This window comes from Oreochromis aureus, linkage group 12 (assembly GCF_013358895.1).
Source record: "Oreochromis aureus strain Israel breed Guangdong linkage group 12, ZZ_aureus, whole genome shotgun sequence".
In the NCBI taxonomy this organism is placed as follows: Eukaryota; Metazoa; Chordata; class Actinopteri; order Cichliformes; family Cichlidae; genus Oreochromis; species Oreochromis aureus.
Window position 1 is genome coordinate 7,371,365 of NC_052953.1, and position 27,846 is coordinate 7,399,210.

General features: G+C 40.4%; 2 protein-coding genes and 1 long non-coding RNA gene across 4 annotated transcripts; 1 reads left to right on the top strand and 2 right to left on the bottom strand.

Moving 5' to 3' along the window:
• Positions 1-835: 835 nt before the first annotated feature.
• Positions 836-23,675, bottom strand: LOC116328971 (tripartite motif-containing protein 35-like). 2 transcript variants are annotated; one of them, XM_039621082.1, is made up of 2 exons: positions 22,880-23,675; positions 836-2,080 (listed from the first exon to the last, which is right to left on the bottom strand). In XM_039621082.1, exons 1-2 carry the CDS (start codon positions 23,165-23,167, stop codon positions 917-919), a joined length of 1,452 nt encoding a protein of 483 aa, XP_039477016.1. In that variant the 5' UTR covers positions 23,168-23,675; the 3' UTR covers positions 836-916. The 2 variants fall into 2 exon arrangements, with proteins under 2 accessions (XP_039477016.1, XP_039477017.1); XM_039621083.1 differs by lacking the exon at positions 22,880-23,675 and having other exon boundaries at positions 838-2,458.
• On the bottom strand, positions 5,545-8,211 carry LOC116323466 (tripartite motif-containing protein 35-like). Its single transcript, XM_039621084.1, has one exon. It carries the CDS (start codon positions 8,046-8,048, stop codon positions 6,603-6,605), a length of 1,446 nt encoding a protein of 481 aa, XP_039477018.1. The 5' UTR covers positions 8,049-8,211; the 3' UTR covers positions 5,545-6,602.
• A 2,614-nt stretch (positions 23,676-26,289) lies between the features above and the next one.
• Positions 26,290-27,760, top strand: LOC120443160. The gene is made up of 2 exons (XR_005615200.1): positions 26,290-26,663; positions 27,457-27,760. It is a non-coding gene; the product is annotated as an uncharacterized LOC120443160 (long non-coding RNA).
• The last annotated feature ends 86 nt before the right edge of the window (positions 27,761-27,846 follow it).

Genomic DNA, 27,846 nt, shown 5'->3' on the forward strand with positions numbered 1-27,846 from the left:
TGAGATTAAATCCTGAATGTGCTGATGTGATCTGGAATATGAAGTGAGAGTTCACAGAAACACACTGGAACAAACAGCAGCTCCAACTGTACAAATGTTCAACAATTATGAAATAAATGTTTTGGGTCAGTCAGTAGCAAAGAAAACAGTGTCTGTATCTGACAAAGCAATTTACACAGAACTTAGGAACAATCTACAAAACAAAGAATGAGCTTTAATTTGTATGAATACAACTGAATAAATGTCAGACAGTCAACATTATTCTGCAATGACACATTTTAAAGAAAAACATGGCTGAACTATTACGCCAATGTACACAGTTTGGTTTATTTTGCAACGTAATGGAGAACATGCTATAAGAAACACATTTAAATGAAGCAAATCACTTAAATGAATCACTGACAGTTAAGTATCAAAAGAAGACATTAGGATTATTTATGAGTCAAGTCTATTTATCATTTTGAAACCACTAAAGCATAAAGTGTCATGATACTGTTATTAACTGATATTGATCTAAATAAGTGATGAAGGAAAGGAAAGTGACATTTATCAGTGCTTGTTCATCAATGTCACATCAATTTTTCACTGTTTAAATGTTTAAAAACAGTTTCATGAACACCTAAAGACTTTAAAACTGCTATATATTTGTCAAAAAGGTAAAAAACAAAACAAAACAAAAATATTACATTTATGAAACACCTTCAAACTGAATTTGCAAGAAAATATTTTGTATCTTAATGATTTAGTGATGCTCTCTGTGGTAAAAATAAATATTTTATTTATAAATTTTTCACATAAAAATTTCTTTTCAACATGGAGTTGCCTAAATTGAAAAGAAGCAAAAAACAAACAGCCAAGAAACAAGCTGTAATAAAGACGAGAAAGCTTGAGAGAAAAAAAAAGAAAACCAAAAAACTCACAGAGACCTCCTTACACTTTCCAAGGAAATCTCAGACACACATATTTTGATATCAGAGGTTTTGGCGTCTCCTGCCTCTCCAATGTTAAAAAATGGGAAGAGTTTCTCAGTGAAAGTGTCTCTGTGAGTGCAGATCTGAGTCATGTCTTCAGGGTCATAGAAGGACACCTCCCCCCTGTCATAGTCCAGCTGGACTCTGATCCTCTGGAGACTCTTCTTCACTTGTAGAGACTGATCATCACCATCAATGTATTCTCCACTGTAATGTGTTAAACACCAGAATCCACATGTTGGTGAAACAGATGGCTCATTTTTGTCAACTGACTCTTTAACTAAACCCACAGTCCACCAAGGATGGTCTCCCACCTCCACCTCCCAGCTGTGTTTCCCTGACCTGAAACCCTCAGAGCCAAAAACAGTGGCAGAATAAGTGTTTCTCTCTGGATTATCAGGAAGCTCATGCTTTGTATCTCTATGTCTCACACTGGTCAGATCATCAGACAGATAGAGCCAGCGGTTTGCAGTGTTTGGGTCCAGAATGACAGGACTGAAGTGGACCTTCTCCTTCATCTTCTCCCACACTCTGAAGGACAGGTTGCCCAGGTGTTTGGCCACATCTATCAGTGCTCCTGAGACCAGCTGTGGATCTGACACTGAGCTCTGGGCTCTGGCTCTGCTCTGAGTGTCTTTATAACTGCTGAGGAATGGCACGCTGTGTTTCTGCAGCTCTTCTTCAACAGCAGAGATGCTGTCTGACAGAGAGGAGATCTGCTCCTCAATCATCTTCATCTCTCTGCTGATAGTCCTCCCCTTCTGCTCCTCTTCCTCCCTCAGAGCTGCCAGTCTGGACTCCTCTTCCTCTTTCAGGAACTGCTGGAGCTTGTTGAACTCTGCTCTGATCTGCCTCTCTGTGGACAACAGCTGCTTCTTCATGTGTTCCCTCACTTCATTGTATGTTTCCTCCACTTGTTTGTATTTGTTCCTCTTGTCCTGCAGAGACTTTAAGTCAGATTTCAGCTGCTCCTTCAGGTCACTGACTGCTTCTTCTACAGGAACCACTTTGTGACTCTGGTGGAGAGAAAACTCACACACAGGACACACAGCTCTGTCTTCATCCTCACAGTACCAGTAAGGGACGTCTGGATGTTTATCACACACCACCTCCTCCTTCTCTTCCTCCTCTTGTTGAGGTGAGCTCTCACTCTGCCTCTTAGCAAAGGAGTCAGCAAGTTCTTTGAGAGAAACGTTTATAGATGGTTCATCCCTTGAAGATTTTCTTTTACAAATGGGACATTTTTTGTTTTTAGTTTGTTCCCAGAATTTCTGCAGGCAGCTTGAACAGAAGCTGTGGCTGCAGCTCAGAGACACAGGATCTCTGAAAGTCTCTGAACACACATGGCAGCTCAGATAGTTTTCAAAAAGTGCGACTTTCTCCGCCATTTTCCAGGGTTTGGTTTTAATGACTCACCGAAATATGACCTCTTTGCTTGATAATGCTGCAGAGCGCAGGTTTTAATGTGAAGGCGTCTCCAGCGTGGTAGACAATGAGTTTAAGTTTCATTTACTCTGTTATGGGCGGAGCTGATAGTAATGGAGTTGCTATTTTACTATATTCTCACTAGATGGCGCTGTGTCTGTGACATAGATGTTGAATACACCACCAGACTACCGCTGATAGTCTCTATGCTTCAGAGAGAAATGTGACTGAACCAACATTAATATGCGTCGCTTTTTAAATTCTGGTTTGAGTTTAGGCTGCACTGACCTGTCATTACTAAATGCTTCTCTTGGGGACGGTCATTGATCCTCTGGAGACTCTTCTTCACTCTCAGAGTCTGATAAACGACATCAGTGTATTTTCCACTCTCATAATTTAAACACCAGGTTCCAGTTTCTGGTGAAATGAATGATTCATTCTTGTCAGCTGACACTTTTATTAAACCCACACTCCACTCAGGATGGTCTCCCACCTCCCAGCTGTGTTTCCCTGAGCTGAAGCCCTCAGAGCCACATACTTCGGGAAACTTAATGTTTTTCTCTGGATTGTCAGAAATCTGCTGTTTTTTAAATCCAAGTCTCACACTGGTCAGATCATCAGACAGATAGAGCCAGCCACTTGCAGTGTTTGGGTCCAGAATGACAGGACTGAAGTGGACCTTCTCCTTCATCTTCTCCCACACTCTGAAGGACAGGTTGCCCAGTCGCCAGTCAGAGACATCAGCAGTTCATCAGTGTAGAAGAAGAACCAGCTTCCTTTCACTTGTCCCCACTCCCTCTGTTTCCAACCTTGTTCCATCATTTCTCCACAGTTTCTACTTTGCCTTTGAGGAAAAAAGAGCAAACTTGTTTTTTTCAACAGCTACAGGCCGGTGGATCTGGTGCTTGTGCCAGAGGTGGCAGGACTGAACGGATGGACTTTGCAGCACTGAAAACTGATTTTGTGAAGGTTTGACTTTTCATCAGCTCCACTTTACTTTGCTCATCCACCATTGGCTGCTTTCACATTTGTCTCGCCCCTATTGGTCAGACCAAGATAGAAAAAGACCGCTCAGTCGTCTTGGTGAACAGTCCTCAGGTTTTAATTTATTTGAAATATTTATTTATTGTATGCTGGTTTTTACTGTGCTTTTTTTCTTTTTTTTTTCCTATTGTACAAATCATGCACTTGTACAAGTACTGTCTGCAGTTGTTTAAAGAGACGATGCTTCATGTCAAAAACATGACTGCTTTAAATGGATAGTACACCCAATCTGCATTCTGCATGTGTTTTTGTGTAACGACCAACATGGTGGAAATGACTTTTGCTTTTTCTGCTGTTTTTCTTCTGCAGATTTACATTTTTTGCTGTTTTATGTTGTCCATTTTTTCCTTCTACTTAATGTCATTACCACTTGTACAGAGTGGGATACATGTTTGCTTTGAAATTCATATGATGCAGGACTGTATTTTGTGTGAACTCTCCCACCAAACACTTCACCTTTTTTATAGGATGGTGAAGATTTTTGTCAGATTAACGTTTTGTTTATTTCCTGCAGTGAACAACAGAGATGTTGTATCATACTCGTGTTCATATCTAGTTCAGCCTGGTCTAATACTCAAAGGTCAAAGGTTACCTTTGACCACACATATGTGCGTGACCGTGCTAACATGACCCTGACCCCCTCCAGAAAAAGAAGAAAAAGCAGCATGTACAGTACAAAGGTGTCGTTCTTCTGTTCTTCTTTGTGTGTTTCTAAACTTTAAAATCATGATGAGATTCACATATTTAAAATGAGGGAGTTCACAGTATTACAAACTGCAACTAACAAGCAGAGTGACCAAGTGTCAGCTGCTTTCAAAATGTTCAGTGTTTTCATCATAACATCTTCAGTCAGTTTTGTAAATCGTAAATCTGTCAAATACAGCAGGTGTCCAAAAAGAAGAAAAGAAAGGAGAACAGAAAACACCCACATTATTGCTACTGTTTCTTTCACTGAAACAACCAAATGATGAATCAGTCAAATAGTTATTTAAATAGTTTTTGGTCAGTCATAGTCACTGTGATTTGGAGTGACCACCAGAAAAGTTTCAGATCAGGCCCTTAACCTTAAATGACAAGAAATGAATACATGATTGTTCTGTGTTTCAGTCATCAGCAGTTCATGTTGTACATTTCTTTTACTCTAAGAAGTATTTCAGTGATTTCTCACATAGAAAGAAATTGATGGAATTGATCAAAGATTGAAAGATTAAAAAAATACATTCACAATCATTTACACAAAAATTAAAAATAAACCAAAAAAACAGAAAAAAGAAAAAAGAAAAAAGAAAATTACTGAGATCTCACTGAACTATGATGAAAACTCCCTTAGACTGTTTTGGCATCTCCTGCTTTTCAAATATTAAACGTGTCTCAGTTAAAGTGTCTCTGTGAGTGTAGATGTGAGTCATGTCTTCAGGGTCACAGTCTGACCAACAACATCTGTATATTGTCTGTTGTTATATTAGAAACACCAAATGTCTAACTTTGGTAAAGCAGGATATTCTTCCTTCCTGTTAACTGAGCCTGTAATTCTATTAACTTTTATTTATATGATGCTAAATCAGAACAACATTCACCTTAAGAAGTTTTATATTGTAAGGGAAAGACCCTAAAATAATACCAAGAAAACAAAGAAAATCCCAACAGTCATATGACTCTCTATGATTTTGGGCTTTGGCAACAGTAGGAAGGAAAAACTCCCTTTTAGCAGGAAGAAGCCTCCAGCAGAACCAAGTTCAGGGAGTGGGCAGCCATCTGCCACTTGTAGTCAAAGTAAAAACAAATAAAGGAACAAACATAATCAAACAGAAAGTCTAGTCAGAGACATCAGCAGTTCATCAGAAATTAAACAGAGACTGTTTGTGCAGCCCTACACATAAACTACATGAAGTGTCCTCCTCTTACTTTCCCTTTTATCTCTTATTGCCACTTTGGATTTCTTCTGTACAATAATATTAATCCTCTAGTTCTGTTTCCTCAGATTAGATGCTTTATTCTCTTATATGCTACATGTGTTTCCCTAACTTCAAGAAAATGTTTAAAATGACAGTTTAAATAGAAAGTTCAGCGTCCTTCTGTGTTTACAGACACATCAGACTGCAGCCAGGCTTTGATATATTTATTGACAGAAAATAATCCAGGAAATCAGGGAACTCATGTTTCCAACATTTTCATCATATTTGCTCTGGAGGTGAAAAACAGGAAATCCACTGTTAACAAGACTAAATCCTGAATGTGCTGATGTGATCTGGAATATGAAGTGAGAGTTCACAGAAACACACTGGAACAAACAGCAGCTCCAACTGTACAAATGTTCAACAATTATGAAATAAATGTTTTGGGTCAGTCAGTAGCAAAGAAAACAGTGTCTGTATCTGACAAAGCAATTTATACAGAACTTAGGAACAATCTAAAAAACAAAGAATGAGCTTTAGTTTGTATGAATACAACTGAATAAATGTCAGACAGTCAACATTATTCTGCAATGACACATTTTAAAGAAAAACATGGCTGAACTATTACACCAATGTACACAGTTTGGTTTATTTTGCAACTTAATGCAAAACATGCTAAACACATTTAGATGAAGCAAATGACTTAAATGAATTGCTGACAGTTAAGTATTAAAAGAAGACATTAGGATTATTTATGAGTCATGTCTATTTATCATTTTGAAACCATTAAAACACAAATTGTCACGATGCTGTTATTAGCTGATATGGATCTAAATAACTGATGAAGGAAAGGAAAGTGACATTTATCAGTGCTTGTTTATCAATGTCTGACACATGGAGGTATGTTCTACTTTGCACTGTTTAAATGTTTAAAAACTGTTTCATGAACACCCAATGACTTGAAACTGCTATATATTTGTCAAAAAAGGCAAAAAAATCAACCAAAAAAAGAACAAATAAATATAAAGTTTTAAGGACCTTCAAACTGAATTTGCAAGAAAACAAAGCAAAAATAACTTTTATGATTTAATTTTACTCTCTGTGTTTTGAAAATGATTTTTATCACATTGTATAAAATGCTTCAGATACTAATCTTTCTTTCTGCACTTTCTCACATAAAAAATAAAAACAGGAGTTGCCTAAATTGAAAAACAAACAACCACAAAAACAAGCTGTAACAAAAAGGATGAGACAAGAGAAAAACAGTTCACAGAGAACTCGTTTTCAGAGAAATCTCAATCTGACAGATTTTGATATCAGAGGTTTTGGCGTCTCCTGCCTTTCCAACACTGAAATATGGGAAGAGTTTCTCAGTGAAAGTGTCTCTGTGAGTGTAGATGTGAGTCATGTCTTCAGGGTCATAGAAGGACACCTCCCCCCTGTCATAGTCCAGCTGGACTCTGATCCTCTGGAGACTCTTCTTCACTGTCACAGTCTGACCAACACCATTAATGTATTCTCCACTGCGATGCACTAAACACCAGATTCCATATTCTGGTGAAGCAAAACATTCTCCCTTTCTGTCAACTGACTCTTTAACTAAACCCACAATCCAGTCAGGATGGTCTCCCACCTCCACCTCCCAGCTGTGTTTCCCTGACCTGAAGCCCTCAGAGCCAAAAACAGTGGGATGCAAAGTGTTTCTCTCTGGATTATCAGGAAGCTGCTGCCATGTGTCTCCTTGTCTCACACTGGTCAGATCATCAGACAGATAGAGACAGCAGTTTGCAGTGTTTGGGTCCAGAATGACAGGACTGAAGTGGACCTTCTCCTTCATCTTCTCCCACACTCTGAAGGACAGGTTGCCCAGGTGTTTGGCCACATCTATCAGTGCTCCTGAGACCAGCTGTGGATCTGACACTGAGCTCTGGGCTCTGGCTCTGCTCTGAGTGTCTTTATAACTGCTGAGGAATGGCACGCTGTGTTTCTGCAGCTCTTCTTCAACAGCAGAGATGCTGTCTGACAGAGAGGAGATCTGCTCCTCAATCATCTTCATCTCTCTGCTGATAGTCCTCCCCTTCTGCTCCTCTTCCTCCCTCAGAGCTGCCAGTCTGGACTCCTCTTCCTCTTTCAGGAACTGCTGGAGCTTGTTGAACTCTGCTCTGATCTGCCTCTCTGTGGACAACAGCTGCTTCTTCATGTGTTCCCTCACTTCATTGTATGTTTCCTCCACTTGTTTGTATTTGTTCCTCTTGTCCTGCAGAGACTTTAAGTCAGATTTCAGCTGCTCCTTCAGGTCACTGACTGCTTCTTCTACAGGAACCACTTTGTGACTCTGGTGGTGAGGAAACTCACACACAGGACACACAGCTCTGTCTTCATCCTCACAGTACCAGTAAGGGACGTCTGGATGTTTATCACACACCACCTCCTCCTTCTCTTCCTCCTTTTCTTTTTCTGTCTCAGGTGAGCTCTCACTCTGCCTCTTAGCAAAGGAGTCAGCAAGTTCTTTGAGAGAAACGTTTATAGATGTTTCATCCCTTGAAGATTTTCTTTTACAAATGGGACAGTTTTTGTTTTTAGTTTGTTCCCAGAATTTCTGCAGGCAGCTTGAACAGAAGTTGTGGCTGCAGCTCAGAGACACAGGATCTCTGAAAGTCTCTGAACACACATGGCAGCTCAGGAAATTTTCTAAAAGCAATTTCTCAGCCATCCCTGATAATTTCAGATTATTTAAAGGAGAAGACTCACCAAAATACAGTTCTTTTGACTTTTCAGCTAATTTGCATTCTTCAGTACAGATCCTAAGCTTTAGTGTAATGTGTTCCCGTCAGATCGACAAAAGTGAATCTTTAGGTTTCATTTACTCTCTTATGGGTGGAGCTGATATCAATGACCCCGCAATTTCACGCTGTCACCACTAGGTGTTGCAGTTTCTCACAGTGTTAAAGAAATACTGCATCAGACATGCTGTGTCTGTGAAGTTGAGCAGAAGTACTGTTCATTCACGCTGCTGTTTTAAAGGCAGGGTACACACTGGGCAGGTCAACAATCTGTGGCAGGGCTAACAAATAGAGACAGACAGACAATTTAGGATCATCAGTTAACTTAACTTGCGTGTGTTTGAACTGTGGGAGGAAGCACGATTACTCAGACTGAACCCACAGAGACACAGGAAGAACATCTAACCTTTTCTGAGAAAATCCCCACCCTGAATTTAAACGCAGGACTATCTTGCTGTGAGGTGTGTCATGTTCAAATTTTCCAGAAGGAATTCAGGAGAAATATCTGTCGTTTAAAATATTTAATTTGCTTTGACAGTTGAAATTACAATTTACCGCACTGGACCGTGGTGTGAAACAACAGTCTGCCTCACACTAAGGTTATCCCTGAAACGGGCTGTACAGCTTTTATACTTTGACAATAACAAACGATTATTATCTTCTCCCAGCACCCCTCTTGATGACTCCCTTCCAATCCACTCCATTCAGTCCAACCTCGCCTCGTATCTGCTCCTCCTGGAATCAGAAAGACAGAGAAGAAAAACAACCATACGTAGCTTTGATTATCTAATACTATCCTTCAGTTGATTTTAAGGCCCAGTTCAGGACATCTTGTTTGGACTTCCTGACCTAGAGAGACTTATTCTAACCATTATCAGTGTATTTGTAATGAGACACAGACCTACAAAGTAAAGCAGGAAACACACGGACTATTTTACAACACAAACGCAGGGACCCGAACGGAGCACAGAGGGAAGACACAGGTAGGGATAATAAACACGACGACCAAACCCAAAGAACTAATACAAAATCAGGATAAACTATAAAATGATAATAATAAACTTAAAGTGCTGGGTCACTGACCCAGGACCACGACAGCTTGTGCCTTGATATTCAGGACTGCAAACCGAGCAGCATCACTGACTTTCAGCTTGTTGTGTTTGTGGATATATGACTGACTTTAATTATCCATAAAATCATCACATCTCTGTAAGATTAAGGTCGACTATTGGACTGCGTATATTTTAAAGTAAAGGCTTTAAAACCAAGTTAGTACAAACATCAATAATGTCACATAACTTTGCCGACATGTGGCCAATAGTAATATTTTAATGTTCTTCATTATTAAACATTTGCACTTAAATAAGTGACATAATATTCAGTACTTACTTTTGAAAGTTTACTCTTCGGCCGCTCCACCTCAGCCATCTGCCGGATTTTTCGGCAAAATTATTCACACCCACCGCCGCGCTATGAATTGTGGGATATATGGGACCACTAAGTGTACACCGGACCTCACTTCAAATTTGGGGAAATTGATGGGGCATTTGGAGTATACTTCAGATTGGGACAGCCGTCTTCGCGTCGCTGTGACGTAATAGGTCTCAAAATCCTCCGGAGCGTGCGGTCGCTGGATTGGGACACAGCCTCAAGCCAACGAGACAGAAGCTAAGCTCGTTGCAACATGGCAACTGCCTCAACACTATCCGAAATTGAACCTCCCCCACCCTCATTCAGATCTGACTTTTGGAACTATTTTGGTTTTCATGTGAAGTATGACCCTGATGGTAAGCGCGTCGTGGACAAAAGTACAACAGTATGTCGGATGTGCCACGCAATGCTCAGTTACATCGGTGGGAACACAATGAATATGACTGCACATTTACGCTATCACCCTAGTGCGAAGACAAGAGGAAGCAGACAAAAACAACAACAAGCATGCATGCTACAAACTTTACCCGAGTCATTTAGACAGCCGTTAGCACATGATTCTAAGAGGGCAAAAGAAATAGGGGAATTGCTACTTTTATTGCTGTCGACATGCGACCCTTTTCTGTTGCAGAAAACCTACCTACCTGCTAGCACTCCAGAAGATGAGTGTGAGGGGAGGTCTATCAGAGAGTGGTTCATTTTATGGGGACCTGATATGTTTAATATGCTGCTGAGAATATATCCCAGAAGAAGGGTATAGTATAGCTTTTATTTTGGAAAGAGCCATTTCTCTGTAATAAACTCTTTTCCACAGATGAGTGATTTCTCGATCAGATAGATTTATTTTTTTTTATTATTTTGTTGTTCCAGCAACATTTAATTTAAAAACTTTACTTTTGAGTTAAAAGAAATATTTATAATTTTAATAAATTACAATTTAAAAAAAAGCATGAACATTTTTTTTGTATCAAAAAACTATCGAACCGTGATACCAAAATATTGAACCAAACCGAACCGTGAATTTTGTGTATCGTTGCACCCCTACTAATAATGGTCAGTTAAAATCCAAAAGCCGGCAGCGTCCTCACATGTCCACTCCACCACCTCGCTTTGCTGTCAGCCCGGATGGGCAGAGCTCCTAACTCTACTTGAAACACATGACTAGTATCTCGCCATCCAATGAGATATGACGCTCTCCCGTCACCTCTTCACTTCCTGCCGACGATGTTTCTTTCTATTTTTATCTCCATCTGCACAGCCGCAATCTCTTCCAGCCGTCAAGTTGCTTCGTCCACCTCGCCAGGCCTTCTTATTGGCCCGTTTGTGACCGCAAGGCGAACCGTGATTTGTCAATCCCAGTCCTTCCAGGGCATAAACTCTCTCTCACAGGTGTGTAGAATTAGTGATAGGGGAGGTGGGGAGTCTCCTGGAAACAAGTCAACAAATGTCACAATTAAAGCATGCAATCAAACTGCAAGAATATGTGAGAGACATCGACGGTCTCTCTGATTCTTTTTGTCTTGGTACAGATCACACTGAGATGTTTCCATGTTTTACACAATTCTTTTATTACCCATTTTCCTTACAGACACATCTGGAGATCAGCACACTGCATCCTATGCTGTCCTATTCTAAAGGCTGATCTAAAGAATTCCACACCACAGTTACAGTTATAACCTCTGGTCTCCTCCCCCCTACAATACTTGTAAATCAGTTTTGTACTTGTAAATCAGGATTTGTATGTGTAAAAAGAATTTGTGCGTGCGTAAAAAAAGATTTGTATGTGTAAAAAAGATTTGTGTGTGTAAAAAAGATTTGTATGTGTAAAAAGAATTTGTGCGTGCGTAAAAAGATTTGTATGTAAAAAAGATTTGCGTGTGGACTTAGTAAAAAAAAAAACCCTGCAAGTTACAAGTACGAATTTTGACCCTATTTTTCTTCCTGTCATCTGATTGGTCAATGTCATGTCAATCACAAATGTAACAATCCAATCAGAGAACAGATGGGTTTGGCTGTCGGAGGGCACTTTTTGAACTGCAGGTCCTTGAAGGGTAATACAGTTTGAAGCTGGAGGATCTCTATATAAATATCCGATAGCAGCTAGGTCCCCTTACTTTCAGCAGCTGTTGAAAGGATAAAGTTGTGGTATGTCAGTGGTTAGAAATACCATTATTACTTTAGGATTAGTTTAACACAAAGTCAGGGCTGACCGGGACCATTGCTGTGAGTCACAGTGCGCAGCATAAAGGTCCTTTACATCGGACGCAGGATGTGCTGCTAATGCTAACTGCTAACTAAAAGCAAAGGATCCAGAATTTGTTGCGCTGGCTGCTGAGCTCTGTGGGTTTTGCAGCAGCTCTACCTGTACTAGATGCACCTGCTCCTTGTCGTTTCTATCTCTGACTTTATGTCCTCTACAACAATTTCTGTTTTTTTTTGCTAGTTCTTCAAATGTTCAATAAAAACATGTATGCTAATTCATAACGAAGAAAGCTTTGTAATGAAGACTGTCATTTCAAAACACTGCCCCCAGCGGTCCGCAGCGCTGTTGAAAAGGCTGTGGAAGTCCCTGTATAAAGCACGTAGACCTGTGATACAAAAATCACCAAACTCGGACGACCACAGACTGTTTTCCTTCGTGGTGATGAAGGAAAACGCTGGGTTGGCATGTAAAAGGGCATTTATTCCTTCAAGGACCTGCAGTTCAAAAAGTGCCCCTCCGACAGCCAAACCCATCTGTTCTCTGATTGGATTGTTACATTTGTGATTGACATGACATTGACCAATCAGATGACAGGAAGAAAAATAGGGTCAAAATTCGTACTTGTAACTTGCAGGGGGTTTTGGCTAAGTCCACACACAAATCTTTTTACACATACAAATCTTTTTTTACGCACGCACAAATTCTTTTTACACATACAAATCTTTTTTTACGCACGCACAAAATCTTTTTTACACATACAAATCTTTTTTTACGCACGCACAAAATCTTTTTACACATACAAATCTTTTTACGCACGCACAAATTCTTTTTTACACATACAAATCTTTTTACACACACACAAATCTTTTTACACATACAAATCTTTTTACATACGCACAAATTCTTTTTACACATACAAATCCTGATTTACAAGTACAAAACTGATTTACAAGTACAAAATATTTATGACCACATTTTGAGCCCATAATTGCTCCCTTTACCCCTGGTCCTAAAGTGTATATTTATTTTCTTACTCTTCTTATATTTATTGTTTGTTTACTTGCACTGCTGTAACTGGAGCCTCGTTGTCTCGTCTCTCTATATACTGGACTGTATGTAGCGGAGATGACAATAAAATTTACTTTGACTTCAGCAGTAAACAGGCGCACCGAGGGCTCTCGCGCTCACTTTTCGCGTATAGAATTTCGAAAAAACATCGGTGCAAATTATAAGTCTGTATCATGATGTCTGCTGTTTTCGTGTTTGTTGGTTTGTTTTTATTTTGTTTTATTTTGCGAGTTGGTTATTAGATGCTGCTCCAGCCAGCCAGAGAATCCCCCGCCGCCCCGCCCTCTCCTCCCTGTGCTGCAAGCAGCAGGCGCACCTCGCAAACGGAGGACGCCCAGCAAATGGGCGATAGAAAACCGATCGGTGCCTGTGCCATTCCCAATATGCGCTGGCTGATGTCGGGGCAGCATGAGTACGAGCAATTTTTTTTTTTTTTTTTTTTTTTGCCGATGCCAGGGGCGGAGCGGGGGGGTGGCTTACTGGGCTTAAGCCCGGGTTGTTTTTCCAGAAGCCCGGGGTCTTTTGGAGTGTAATTTTTTCATAGTTAGTGTGATATTCTTGTTTGGGGTCTTGAAAAGATCAGAACAGAAGGACGTAGATATGTGCTTTATTGAACAGCAGGACATCACACACTAACTTGTTGTTTTCTTAGCGGTGCATAAAACTACCCTTTTCTGTTATGCGTTGGTCAACCAAGAACTAGCCCTGTAACAGGCACTTCTGTATTTTACCACTGGGGGGCAACAATTCACTCTATTACATTCCTCCCCTTTTAGATTTGTAATTGAAATAAGCAACCCTTTAAAGAATGTATTTCACTGCCCCCAAAAGAAATATTCTATGCCCTTTTCGAACAATGAACAAATATAGCCATTACTTGTATTATTAACTGCTCACTTCTAAAATAACTGGCAGTAAATAACTAAAACATAATTCTACATTTTCAAAGATTCAGTCTCTTTGGGGGAACTCTGCGTCTCTCTGGGTATCTGCGTGTCACAGATGGACTTTGGGTGGTTTCTGGGATGGATACTGGTGGTTCATCAGTTGTCTGTTTAGGTGGTTCAGGAGGTGAGGGGTGTGATGTTAAAATCCCAGGTGGACTGGGTGGTATCTCTGGAACAACACCGTCCATAATCACTTCTGGTCGTCCCTCTGGAACTGGTGAAAACATAACTGGGGGTTTCTCCACAGTCTGTCTCCACTGCAACAGGTGGTCCACATGTATTGTGCGTGTTCTCTGTCCCTCTCGTATCAGGTAAGTAACACCTCCCATTTTCTTCAGAACTGTTCCATGAGTCTATTTTGTTTCCCCCCCCCTGAAGTTTCGGATTCGCACAGCGTCTCCCTCCGAAAAAACACGAACAGGTTGGGTTCTGCAATCATGGTGTAGCTTCTGCTCAGACTGTTTCTGTTCAATGTGTCTGCTTAGTTCAGGCTTCAGCAGGCTGAAGCGAGTCCGGATCTGACGTTTCAGGAACAACTCTGCTGGTGTACGACCCGTCACAGTGTGCGGTGTACTGCGATACATGATAAGGAAGTTTGCCAAACGATGACTGAGTGGCAATGTGGCCTTACCATCTGCTTCCAGCACATTCTTCATCAGGGATCGTTTCAGGATTTGTACTGACCTCTCTGCTGCCCCGTTTGATGCAGGATGATAGGCAGGAACAGCTGTGTGTCAGACCCCATTTAACTCCAAAAACTGATTGAATTCCTTTGACACAAGTTGAGGTCCATTGTCTGAAACAAGCTCTTCTGGAAGCCCATATGAAGCAAATAACCCTCTCAAAACCTCAATGGTGTTGTGTGAGGTAATGGATGGCATAGGGAACACTTCCAACCATTTTGAATGACTGTCAATGACAACTAAAAAGTACTGCTTGCCTTTTTCAGCGAAATCAATGTGAATCCGTTGCCAAACTCTCTCAGGCCACTTCCACGGATGGAGTGGTGCAACGGGTGGTGACTTCTGTACAGCCTGACAGACTGGGCAGCTTTGAACCAGTTCTTGTATATCACCATCACAGCCTGGCCACCACAGGTAACTGCGGGCTAGTGCTTTCATACGACAGATACCTGGATGTTCATGATGCAGGTCTTCCAGCACTTTCTGTTGGTAAACTGGTGGAATGATGACCCGTTGTCCCCAAAGAACACATCCTTGTTCTGCTGACAGCTCGTGTCTGCGTGTAAAGTAAGGCTTAAGTGATTGGTCTTGCATATAACTCGGCCACCCATTCATGGTGTAGCTCCAGACCTTGCTGAGGATTGGATCCTTCATGGTTGCTCTCTCAATGTCTTTAGCTACTATTGGTAGCTCTTCCACGTGTGAGAAATAGAAGATACTCCCTTCCTCTGCAGTGTTGTCTGGTGTATTCCGAGGTAAACGTGACAACGCATCTGCATTTGCATGTTCAGCTGATCTCCTGTATTCAATGTCATAATTGTATGCCATTAGAATAAGAGCCCAGCGTTGCATTCTTAGTGCAGCGAGTGTTGGGACAGCTGACTTTGGCCCTAGTATAGCCAGCAGTGGCTTATGATCTGTTATGAGGGTAAATTTCCTTCCATACAGATATTTATGGAATTTCTTTACTCCAAAAATTATGGCAAGGGCCTCTTTTTCTATCTGGGCATACTTTCGCTCAGCTTCAGTTAATGTTCTTGATGCGAATGCCACAGGCCTTTCCTCTCCATTTTCCATGACATGAGAGATGACCGCGCCCACCCCGTAAGGTGACGCATCGCAGGCTAACTTCAATGGCAGATTTGTGCTGTAATGCACCAACACTTTGTTCTGCAGCAGTAGACTTTTTGCATCTTTGAATGCTTTTGCACATTCCATGGTCCAAATCCATTTAGCATCTTTTCTCCACAGGTTATGCAAAGGCTGAAGAATGGTGGATGGATTTTCCAAAAATCGACTGTAGTAATTTAGAAGACCAAGAAAGGACTTCAGTTCCGTGATGTTTGTTGGTTCTGGTGCATTTGCTATGGCTGCTACCTTTTCTTCTAAAGGATGCAGTCCATCCCCGTCAATACGATGTCCCAGGTACTCCACACTGCTCTGAAGAAAATGGCACTTGGAAAGCTTCACTCTGACACCATGCTTCTCCAGACGTGAGAGTACTTCCTCCAACCTCTTCAAATGCTCCTTTTCAGATGAAGCAGTGATGAGGATGTCATCCAAAAAACAGGTCACATGCTCCATCCCCTGAAGGATTTGATCCATCACAGACTGGAAAAGAGCCGGAGCACTGGAAACACCATAGCTGAGGCGATTGTACTTATAGAGACCCTTGTGTGTGTTGATGACCAGATACTTCTCTGATTCTTCATCTAACTGTAGCTGCTGATAGGCATGAGAAAGGTCAAGTTTACTGAAGGATGTTCCTCCAGCTAAAGTAGCAAACAAATCTTCCGTATTAGGCAGTGGATATCGTTCCTCTTCAACACACTGGTTGACACTGACTTTGTAGTCACCACATATCCTAATTGTTTTGTCTGCTTTTGGCACAGTAACAATAGGGGATGCCCACTCACTTTTCTCAACCTTTGAAATAACCTTCACCTTTTCCAATCTGTCCAGCTCCTTTTCCACAGCTTCTTTTAGTGCATAAGGAACTGGGCGAGCTTTACAGAAAATTGGTGTAGTGTTTGGTTTAGTGTGGATTCTAGCTTTAAATCCCTTGATGCAGCCTTGGTCATCCGAAAACACTGCCTGATGGCGCTGAATCACTTCTAGTACTCCAGGCTTTGCTTCTTTCTGCACCAGTACCTTGTGTACTGTGAAAATCTGTTTCCAGTTCAGCTGTAGTTTCTTTAACCAGTTTCGTCCAATCAGAGCTGGTCTGTCTCCCTGAACAACGATCAGTGGTAGGGTGATGTTTTGAGTCCCATACTGTACTGGTAACATAATACATCCACGCACAGCAATGTGTTGGCCTGAGTAGGACTTGAGCTTTAGCCCACTGGCTGGTTTTATAGGGAAATGAGTGAGATGCATCTGATAATACTTGTCTGATACCACCGACACTGCTGATCCTGTATCCAGCAGCATGGTGGTGTTCTTGTTTCAAGCGCAACATCCACTGTGTATCCCTTCTCACTGGAGGTGATGGAGTACATTGAATATACTCCAAAAAGTTCAGCTTCATCATTCCTACTTGAGCATTCATCCTCAGTTTCCAAATACTGAGTTTGCTGACTGAAGTTTTTATTCCTGCAAGCACGTGCAATGTGTCCTATTTTTGCACAAACATGACACTTTTCACTCTTAAATTTGCACTCACGTGCTGAATGCTTTCCACCACAACGATAACATGGTTGCTTCACTCCTGTGTCTTTTTTAGGTCCCTTCCAGTTCTTTGGCTTGTTATTGCCCTCTTGCCTGTTCTGTCCTCTCCATCCTTTGTTGGAAAAATTTGGAGCACTTGACAAGGCATTTACGTGGTGAGGGTCCTGGCGTCCCGAGAACTCCATCGTATTTTTCGAAGCGAGTTCCATGGATATGGCAATCTCACATGCACGTGGAAATGTAAGCTCTTTTTCTGATAGTAGCTTGCGCTGCACAGCATCAGAACGCAGCCCACTAACAAAACGATCCCTCAGGGCCTCATCCAAATATTGTCCAAAATCACATGTGGCTGACAACTGCCTCAGGGCGACAACATAGTCAGAAACTGCCTCCCCTTCTTTCTGGTTACGTTTCTGAAAACGAAAACGCTCAGCTATCACCACTGGAGTCGGCCTATAATGCGCACTTAACGCCGCAGTCAGCGCTGCATATCCCATAGTGCTCGGTACCCTCGGAGACACAAGATTCTTTAGCAGCCTGTATGTATCTGCTCCGATCACAGAGAGAAACGTGCACACTTTCTTCTCATCGGAAACATTATTTGCCAACATCCATTGCTCCAAACGCTCCAAATATGACTCAAAATCTTCCTTTGATTCATTATACTCTTCAACACGACCCACATGCATCGCCATGTTAGCTCACCAAAACTGTTCCGCTGCAGCCGTGAAGAAAAAAAAAAACGTCGTTGTGCGAACACAGCCCTTCTACAACTTCTGTCACGCAGTGGAAATCTTTAGAATCCTCGTCGCCAGTTGTGATATTCTTGTTTGGGGTCTTGAAAAGATCAGAACAGAAGGACGTAGATACGTGCTTTATTGAACAGCAGGACATCACACACTAACTTGTTGTTTTCTTAGCGGTGCATAAAACTACCCTTTTCTGTTATGCGTTGGTCAACCAAGAACTAGCCCTGTAACAGGCACTTCTGTATTTTACCACTGGGGGGCAACAATTCACTCTATTACAGTTAGATGCCTGGCTGACAACTGTATAAAACAAAAAACTACACACAATATTCGAAGCACATAGTGCACACTTAGGAAATTTACGACTGTGCGTAAATCCCCCCTAATATTGGTATGATCCGAGCTCAGGCACTAAGCGACTGAGCGAGGGGGCGGGGGGAGCCGCTGCGCTGTTGGAGAAACGGAGCGAGGCAGACAGAGGAGAACTGAAGTCTGACCAGGTACCAAAGCAAATCATTCGTACTGTACAAATAATGTAAATATGACGGTGTATCACGAAAGATTGATATCAAACTGATCACTTGACCCATATTACGTTACTTGCTCTTCAAGTGAATCAACAAATGGCGAAATGAAAAGCAGAACAACAACAACGCTGTTTCTTTAGAGAGTCTTAGCTTACATGTGTGTTTATTTCATATTTTCAGTTGTTACCCTGCACGGCTAAATAAATCGGTTTCAGTAATGTACTGATATGCAAGAATGGACATAAGGAGCTTCTTTCAAAGAAAAAACTCTGGTAGATGTTATTTTATATATTATGCTTTGTATGTTGTTCAGTATATTTCTATGCAAAACAAGAGGAATTTCAATACACAGCAGTATATTCACAGATTAAACCAGATATTTACATATACTTTATGGAAAACACAAGAACATTTTTTTACTGTACAACATCAATTTAGAGTAAACTTGTTTTGTTTTGGATAAATAAATATTGAAATATCTTTTGAATTAGTTAAATGACAGAATAAAGAGAGACAGAGCTGTCTATTTTTATCCCTTTCATCAAATTTAGGAGAACATATACACTAAGTTTATTGTTAATTAATAAGAAAACGCCAGACGATTCCATTCTGAGCTGAAGAAGCTTCTGATAGGCTAGTAGAGTCCATGTGAGTAAATTGGTGGCACACCTGTGGCTGCAAATAAGGCAAAACACAGAGCCTGTTTCTTTGACATGGGAAAATCAAGAGATGTCAACCAAAACACCAGGAAAAGAATTGTGGACCTCCATAAGTGTGGCTCAATTTTGAATACAATTTGGTGCCATTTGCAATTAAGAAATACAGACGATTTCTCTCTTTACTCTTAAAGTTAACAAATATGTTTTTTATATTTATCAATCTAAAAAAATATAAACATTTAGTCTGATTTGATGTTACAATTAAAAAAGTGTTTGTGTTTTTATCTGAAGAGTGTGTAAATATCTGGTTTCCACTATATATTTGATGATTGTCAGCACAAAGAGGAACAGAGAGGGAGATGGAGAATGAGGACAGAACAGAGATGGAACAAGAGCAGGTGAGACACACCTGTTAGTCAAATGGCTGTTTACCAAAAGTATCACCGTATCATAGGTACTCATGTATCTCGTACCTAGTGTTTCTTTTTAGGTTTGTTATTTTTCAAGTTATATATTTATTAAGTTATGCAGGCTTGTTTGCACAACAAGGCTAAATAATTATATAAACTTTTCTGAATCTAAATAGTGGACTTTGGTAGAATTAAAACATAAGTGTAGTGCAGGTCTATGATGATTTTTAGTGCTACTATCATCTAGTTCTGATTCTGGTTCTGTCTTGGTTAAGTCCTAAGTAGTCCTGATTTTGAACTGTTGTAGTCCTGTTTTAATTCTGGATCAAAACCTAGTTTAAGGTGTCCTGCATATGTGATATATATTTTTCCCTATATGAAGTCATTCTTTTTTGAACAAAACTCAAAACAGAGCCAATTAATCTTTCAGTCATTTCTAGCCCCCCCCCCCCCCAAAAAAAAAATTCCACATGCATACTACCCGTTAGGGCTAAGCCCCGGGTGTTTCAAATGTCTGGCTCCACCTCTGGCCGATGCCCGTGATGCCGCCCCCCACCACGATGTCGCCCGTATCTAAAACCGCTACTGACACCAACAGTGAGCTTTCTAAATCGTGCCTCTGACATATGCCCTGAATACAACAATAATTAAAAAGACTGAAACTAATAAAAGAAAAACAAAGAGTAAAGTAAATATGTAGCTTTAAACAAAAACTAAACTGATATGAGCAAACCCAGACTGGAAACTAACTGATACTAACTGTAATAACTTTGCAACAATTAAAACGGTTCTTTTACAATTAATCAGTCGTCATTTGAACAAACATGAGGAGTAATATAAATCATGTCTGCAATTATTAAACAAGGACAGAATTGTAAAACAGCCTCAAAAATATTTACTAAATAAAAGTATATAAGAGTTGATGCTGACATGTATGGCATAAAAATTACAAGGCAATCATGACTGTTTGGTCAATTCTTTTAAGAAGTTCAAAAACTAAAACAAATAAAACAAGGCTAAACTATCAGCATTTTAACCGATAAACTCCCCCAAAAAGGTCAAATCAGTTTCTTCCATGGTTTTATATGAATAATATCATTTGTACACTGAGTTTCCGTTTATTCTTTTGGGATATACAGTAGGGGTGCAACGATACACAAAATTCACGGTTGGGTTGGGTTCGATACTTTGGTGTCACGGTTCGATATTTTTCCGATACAAAAAAATGTTCATGCCTTTTTAATTTGTCATTTATTTAAATTATAAATATATATTTTAACTCAAAAGTACAGTTTTTAAATTTAATGTTGCTGAAACAACAAAATAATAATAATAAAAAAAAACTATCTGATCGAGAAATCACTCATCTTTGGAAAAGAGAGTTTATTACAGAGAAATGGCTCTTTCCAAAATAAAAGCTATACTATACGCTTCTTCTGGGCTATATTCTCAGCAGCATGTTAAACATATCAGGTCCCCATAAGGAGAATCATGTGCTAACGGCTGTCTAAATGACTCGGGTAAAGTTTGTAGCATGTGTGCTTGTTGTTTTTGTCTGCTTCCACTTGACTTTGCACTAGGATGATGTCGGCGTAAATGTGCAGTCATATTCGTTGTGTTCCCACTAGTGCTGTCAGTGTTAATCTTGTTAAAATGACATTAACGCCATAACGCGGCAAATCTCCGTTAATGAGTTACCACGGATCGCCCCGTGCGTGGGGCTGGACGGCGTCAACACGTTAACAAGCTAACTGCGCTAACACACTAGTTCCCACCAATTGAGCATTGCGTGGCACATCCGACATACTGTTTTACTTTTGTCCATAACGCGCTTACCATCAGGGCCATACTTCACATGAAAACCAAGATAGTTCCAAACGCCAGATCTGAATGAGGGTGGGGGAGGTTCAATTTCGGGTAGCGTTGAGGCAGTTGCCATGTTGCAACGAGCTTCGCTTCTGTCTTGCTAGCTTGCGCTGCGCTCAGTGGATCTGCACTCGACAGTGCAGCCTAGGCGGAGTAGTTGAACGCAGATCCACTGAGCGCTCAACACAGACAGCATCGTCAGAAGAAAAGTTGATAAAATAAATAAAAAAATTTGTATTGTTCGATACATATGCGTACCGAACTGAAAGCACTGTATCGAACGGTTCAATATCGATACGAGTATTGTTGCACCCCTAATATACAGTATTTAAAATCAATGTAAATAAAAATGTCAAATAAGTTCTTAAAGAGTAGGAAAAAAAATCACTTCGATCTCATCGATGTTTTCAATGTTATGCGAGTGTTACAGATTTTGATATCAGAGGTTTTGGCGTCTCCTATCGTTCCAATATTAAAATATGGGAAGAGTTTCTCAGTGAAAGTGTCTCTGTGAGCGTAGATCAGAGTCATGTCTTCAGGGTCATAGAAGGACACCTCCCCCCTGTCATAGTCCAGCTGGACTCTGATCCTCTGGAGACTCTTCTTCACTGTCACAGTCTTGTCAGCACAAATACTGTATTTTCCACTCTCATAATTTAAACACCAAATCCCAAATTCTGCTGATGCAGAAGATTCATTCTTATCAGCCGACTCTTTAATTAAACCCACAATCCAGTCAGGATGGTCTCCCACCTCCACCTCCCACCTGTGTTTCCCTGAGCTGAAGCCCTCAGAGCCAAAAACGTCAAAGTAATAAGTGTTTCTCTCTGGATTATCAGGAAGCTGCTGCCATGTGTCTCCATGTCTCACACTGGTCAGATCATCAGACAGATAGAGACAGCAGTGTGCAGTGTTTGGGTCCAGAATGACAGGACTGAAGTGGACCTTCTGCTTCATCTTCTCCCACACTCTGAAGGACAGGTTGCCCAGGTGTTTGGCCACATCTATCAGTGCTCCTGAGACCAGCTGTGGATCTGACACTGAGCTCTGGGCTCTGGCTCTGCTCTGAGTGTCTTTATAACTGCTGAGGAATGGCACGCTGTGTTTCTGCAGCTCTTCTTCAACAGCAGAGATGCTGTCTGACAGAGAGGAGATCTGCTCCTCAATCATCTTCATCTCTCTGCTGATAGTCCTCCCCTTCTGCTCCTCTTCCTCCCTCAGAGCTGCCAGTCTGGACTCCTCTTCCTCTTTCAGGAACTGCTGGAGCTTGTTGAACTCTGCTCTGATCTGCCTCTCTGTGGACAACAGCTGCTTCTTCATGTATTCACTCACTTCATTGTATGTTTCCTCCACTTGTTTGTATTTGTTCCTCTTGTCCTGCAGAGACTTTAAGTCAGATTTCAGCTGCTCCTTCAGGTCACTGACTGCTTCTTCTACAGGAACCACTTTGTGACTCTGGTGGAGAGAAAACTCACACACAGGACACACAGCTCTGTCTTCATCCTCACAGTACCAGTAAGGGACCTCTGGATGTTTATCACACACCACCTCCTCCTTCTCTTTCTCCTTTTCTTTTTCTGTCTCAGGTGAGCTCTCACTCTGCCTCTTAGCAAAGGAGTCAGCAAGTTCTCTGAGAGAAACGTTTATAGATGGTTCATTCTTTGAAGATTTCCTTTTACAAATGGGACAGTTTTTGTTTTCAGTTTGTTCCCAGAATTTCTGCAGGCAGCTTGAACAGAAGTTGTGGCTGCAGCTCAGAGACACAGGATCTCTGAAAGTCTCTGAACATACATGGCAGCTCAGGTAGTTTTCAACAAGTGTGTCTTTCTCCGCCATTTTTCAAGGATTTTTTTTTTTTTATCAGAAGACTCACCGAAATACGACCAGTTTCACTTATAATTCCGCCAAATCGTGTTCTTCGGTCCAGAGCGCAGGGTTTAACGTAATGGCGTCCGTATTGTGAACGACAGAGCCAAGTTTCATTTACTCTGTTAGGGGTGGAGCTGATAGTAATGCACTTGCTATTTTATTACATGCAGACAATTATTAAAGTAATTTCTCAGCCATCCCTGCTAGTTTACATGTCAAGACTCACCAAAATAAAGTTCGTCTGACTTTGCGTTATTTTGTGCTCGTCAGTACAGATCCCAACCTTTAATGTAATGACATCCCGATCAGATCGACAAAGTGAATCTAAGTTTCATTTACTCTGTTATGGGTGGAGCTGATACCGATGATCCTCTCATTGGACTATGTCCCCACTATACGGTGTAGCTTCGCACTGTAATTACCACGTTTATTCAAAGACTTCTCTCCAAATCAAACCCTAGACTAAATACACAGAATTGACAAAATAAAGATTCTGCATAAAATAACACAGCTCGTAAAATAACCGGAGTAAAAGATAAAACTAATCAATACTTCGTTGGTTGCATGTCGCAAAGTGAATTAGTCACCATTCTTCTGAGGTTTCCTTGTAAGTGCCCTATTGTCGGGTTAGTTTAACTTTTACCAAGGACACTGCATGTTCCTGCAAGTGGTGTGCAGAACGATACTGAAATATTTGTCTTCTAGAATTAATTCTCCTATTAAAAATATTGATATTTTAGTAATATTGGGAACATTTGAGTGTATCAATAACAGGAACCAGGTTCAAAGTAACTATTGTTACACTACCTATGATACTAAAATGATTAAAAGCATATAATGCATGTATTTTACCTTGTTGCTATTTTTCAGCTGAAGCTAGATTCCATGTTTACTCTCCCAGTTTCTCCTTAGTTCACCTTTCTATATCAGTAACCTTTACACTTCCTTTTAATGTTCCACAACCCCTTTTGTATGTGTGTTTTGTTATCTTTCCATAATGCACGTCAAGTGCCTTTAAAAATAACTCATACATTTTTACAGGAAGTTACCAAACAGTTTGAGTAACAAACGAGATCATTACCAATTTTCAAAACTTTACAACACAGCACTCTGGGGGTCATTTACACCATTTGGTACAATTATGGGATCATTTGGTAAATTAATATTTACTTTAATGGTTTTCTGTGGTTTTAGGCTGAAGTCAGCTGCGGTGTTAAGCTGAATGAACGGACTCTATGGCAGAACACACAGAAGCGCAGGGAATGCAGGAAATGCTCTTTATTTACATTTTCTGAATTATTTACACAGGGTGGGAGATTGTGTACACCAAGGGTGTAGATTTGGTTTTGGCATTGGTGGGGACGGATGATTCAACCACCGAACCCTGCCCTGTTTCTTTGTTTTCCTTTTTGTTTTTGCTTCTTGATAAAAAAGGAGAAATATACTTGCCTACATATGCTATTCTACATGCTTTTAAACCATTTAAAATTACAATTCATAGTTTTATATGTGAATTAAATAATGTTCAATTACTTTTAAACAAATGACTAAGTATTTTAGACTTTCGTTTACTTCAGCCATATTCCATATAAATCAGGTATCATACAAAAATAAAAATAGCTTCAAATATAGTCATGACAATAAAAGAGTATGACTTTAAGGACTTAACAACATTACTTCAGTTATAGTACACCAACATCTGTTATACTTTGGCACTAAGGGAACACTGAGTGACCTGGTGGTTTTTGTCCATAAAACTACTCATCTAAGATTACCACAAAGTAAAAGATCTCTCAGCAAAATTATGCAACATTTTAGGCACTATTGCCCCGATCAACTCAGTGAGCTGGGATTTTTGATTCTAAACATGAACTACTGTTACAGCAACAGACATGGACTACTGGTGTCCCACACAACAACTCAATGTCCACTATGTGAAGGAGCCAAACACATGCCTGCTCCTCTCGTTAACTGAGATAAACTGCTGGCATATTGGTTTTACATCTATACTGTCCAGTCTCTCCTGGTGGACATGGCATACAGCATTGTTTAATCTCATTTGAGTCATTGTTGACCTTAGCCATGTTTTTAGTCTTCTGAGAGCACTGAAGCTTCTTTCAGCCTCAGTACATGTGTTTTATCCTCAGATTAAAATTATTATTATGTGCTTGATGTGCCTCACCTTTTGCCCTGGCTCTTCCCCTCTGACTGCACTAGGACATATTGCCACCTGATAAAATAACACATTGATTCGTGCCATATAAAAAGTGAGACATGTCAATTCAGATTCTTTGTCAAATATACACTAATGAATCAATTTACATCAGCAGCCTAACAATTGTCATGATAATAAATACTAGTTAATCTATAGCACCGAATCATCAGTCAGTCACCTGTGACCTCGCCTCTTCACCTCTGTCTGAGCTACAACATGGCAGAGCTGCCTCTGTCACCTGATAAATAACAGTGAGACATTCCAAATACATGCAGTCACACATGTGCTTCAAATACAGTCATGAATCACCAGGTCATCATCCAATTTCACCTGTGATCTTGTGTCACCATTACTCTCTGAGCTTTGTGTTGGTTCTTCTGTCACCTGACAAATAGGACATACATGACAATAAGAATAAAACGTGTAGCTGCTTCAGTGTTTCTGTCAATGTGTGCAGATCTTGACTCATCAGTAATGTTTGTAGGGTGAGTGCATTTTTAAAACAATTTGTGCAAACTGCACTACAAGGTGGAATATTTGCAAAATCATGACTACCTCATGATATTTTGTCTCAAAAATTAACCCTATGAATATGTCAGTACCATTAGGATGAAATTATTGTGTCACCAACATTTTAACGTTAGACATATAATTTTAACAGCCTCTGTAAACTAATATCCTGGCTTGCTCGAGGCTCCGTTTTCTCTGACAGTTTCAATCAAAATTAGAAATGCTACTCTGGGAGACTGAGATAACTAATAGTGCTGCATGTTGTGCAGTTATTTTCCAAGACACGTTATTCCTGTTGTGGGCCAAAGCCTAGCATAGCCTGTAACGTTATTATGACGGACACATTTTATGAATGAACTTGGCTTTAAGTGACTGACAGGTTTCTTTGAAAAATACTTTCTTATTGTAAGGACGAGAAAGACATTGTGGACAAAACAGGACACCCCCCAATAATCTTTAGTTACAATATTATAGTTAGTTAAATGGTCTGATTGTTCAAATATGTATTTTCTTTGACTGTTGTTAAATAATGTGTGCCCCAGTCTCCAAAAATGACATAGTGCAGGAAGGGTAGTTATTCCTCCGTTACACCACAAGAGGGCGTATCCCCTAAAATGAGCAGCTCTAGCGGGAGTAAATAAGCCCACCCACTAACCATAAGGCTGTGCGCCTATAAGAGTTGTGTGAGACTGCAAAAGTGTGTAACATTGTGCTATGTCCATATATATATATTTGCAGGTAAGCAGATACAAGATGGTAAATAACTTAAAATGTATCTACAGATGAGTCCACGGGGTTGCAGAGAATGTGGGAAAGTTGGCTGTTAATCCCCATTATGTGTCATTAGTATATAAGTTATTGGTAGCGATGTGAATTAGCCGTGACGCTAACGATTAGCAGCTAGAGATAATTCATTAGTTTGCGCGGAAACCTCGTTGCGCTTTTGTGGATTTATACCTGTACCGGGCTGTAATCACAGCAGATATAGACTGGTGGATCACACTATCTTTTGTTTATGTTTATTTCATTGTTGTACTGTAAGAAGTATTAGTGTTTTGAGTTAAAAGACTAACCATAAGGCATTGCGCCTATAAGAGTTGTGTGAGACTGCAAAAGTGTGTAACGTTGTGCTATGTCTACATATATATTTGCAGTAAAGGCGAAATCACAAAGCTACACTGGTTTTGATTCATCTTAACCCAAGTGTGCAACATTATATCCAGGTTCTTCCTTTTTGCTGCCATCCTCCTCTCCTCCTTGCAGGTCCTCGAAGCGCAGGCTTGCCGCTGCTAAAACTAAACAGAGCTCCCTGAAAGGCACAGCCAATCACATTGGCCATATTTGTCACATGACGTAGGACTCCAGTAGAGAACGTAATTTAACTCTTTCTGCACCGCTGGGTGAATGAGACGTTGACAGATCGTATTTTTCTTTCTATCGGTGTTAGGTTTAATGTATGTGTTGTAGGTTGCCATTTAAAAATCTACACAATGCCATTTAGAAAGCTAGAATTCTTCTGTTTGCTGTCTAGGTAACCTACGCATATGACTACGTGCATGACATTGATAAGGGGAACAAGCAGCCTTGAGAAGAACAGATTCTACCGGCAACAATCTGGGAGAGCTGCACTCCCATCATATAACCACACACAATGTATAATCACGCTTGCACAGTACAATCACACTTTGTAACCAGTTATAGTAATTTTTCATAGGTAATACAGCAACAAGCTTTATGAATATTCATGTGTGTAACCAATAAAAACAACCTGCAGGGGGAAAGCAAGTTGAAGTGGGTTGGAGACAACTGCTTCCCTCTCGCGAGTGAAAACTTGAGCTCTGTGTGACCTCGTTCCTGAGTGAGTTTCTGTTTATCCAGCAGTATCAGGGGTAAAATTCTGACAATTGGGTTTGTTTTTCTT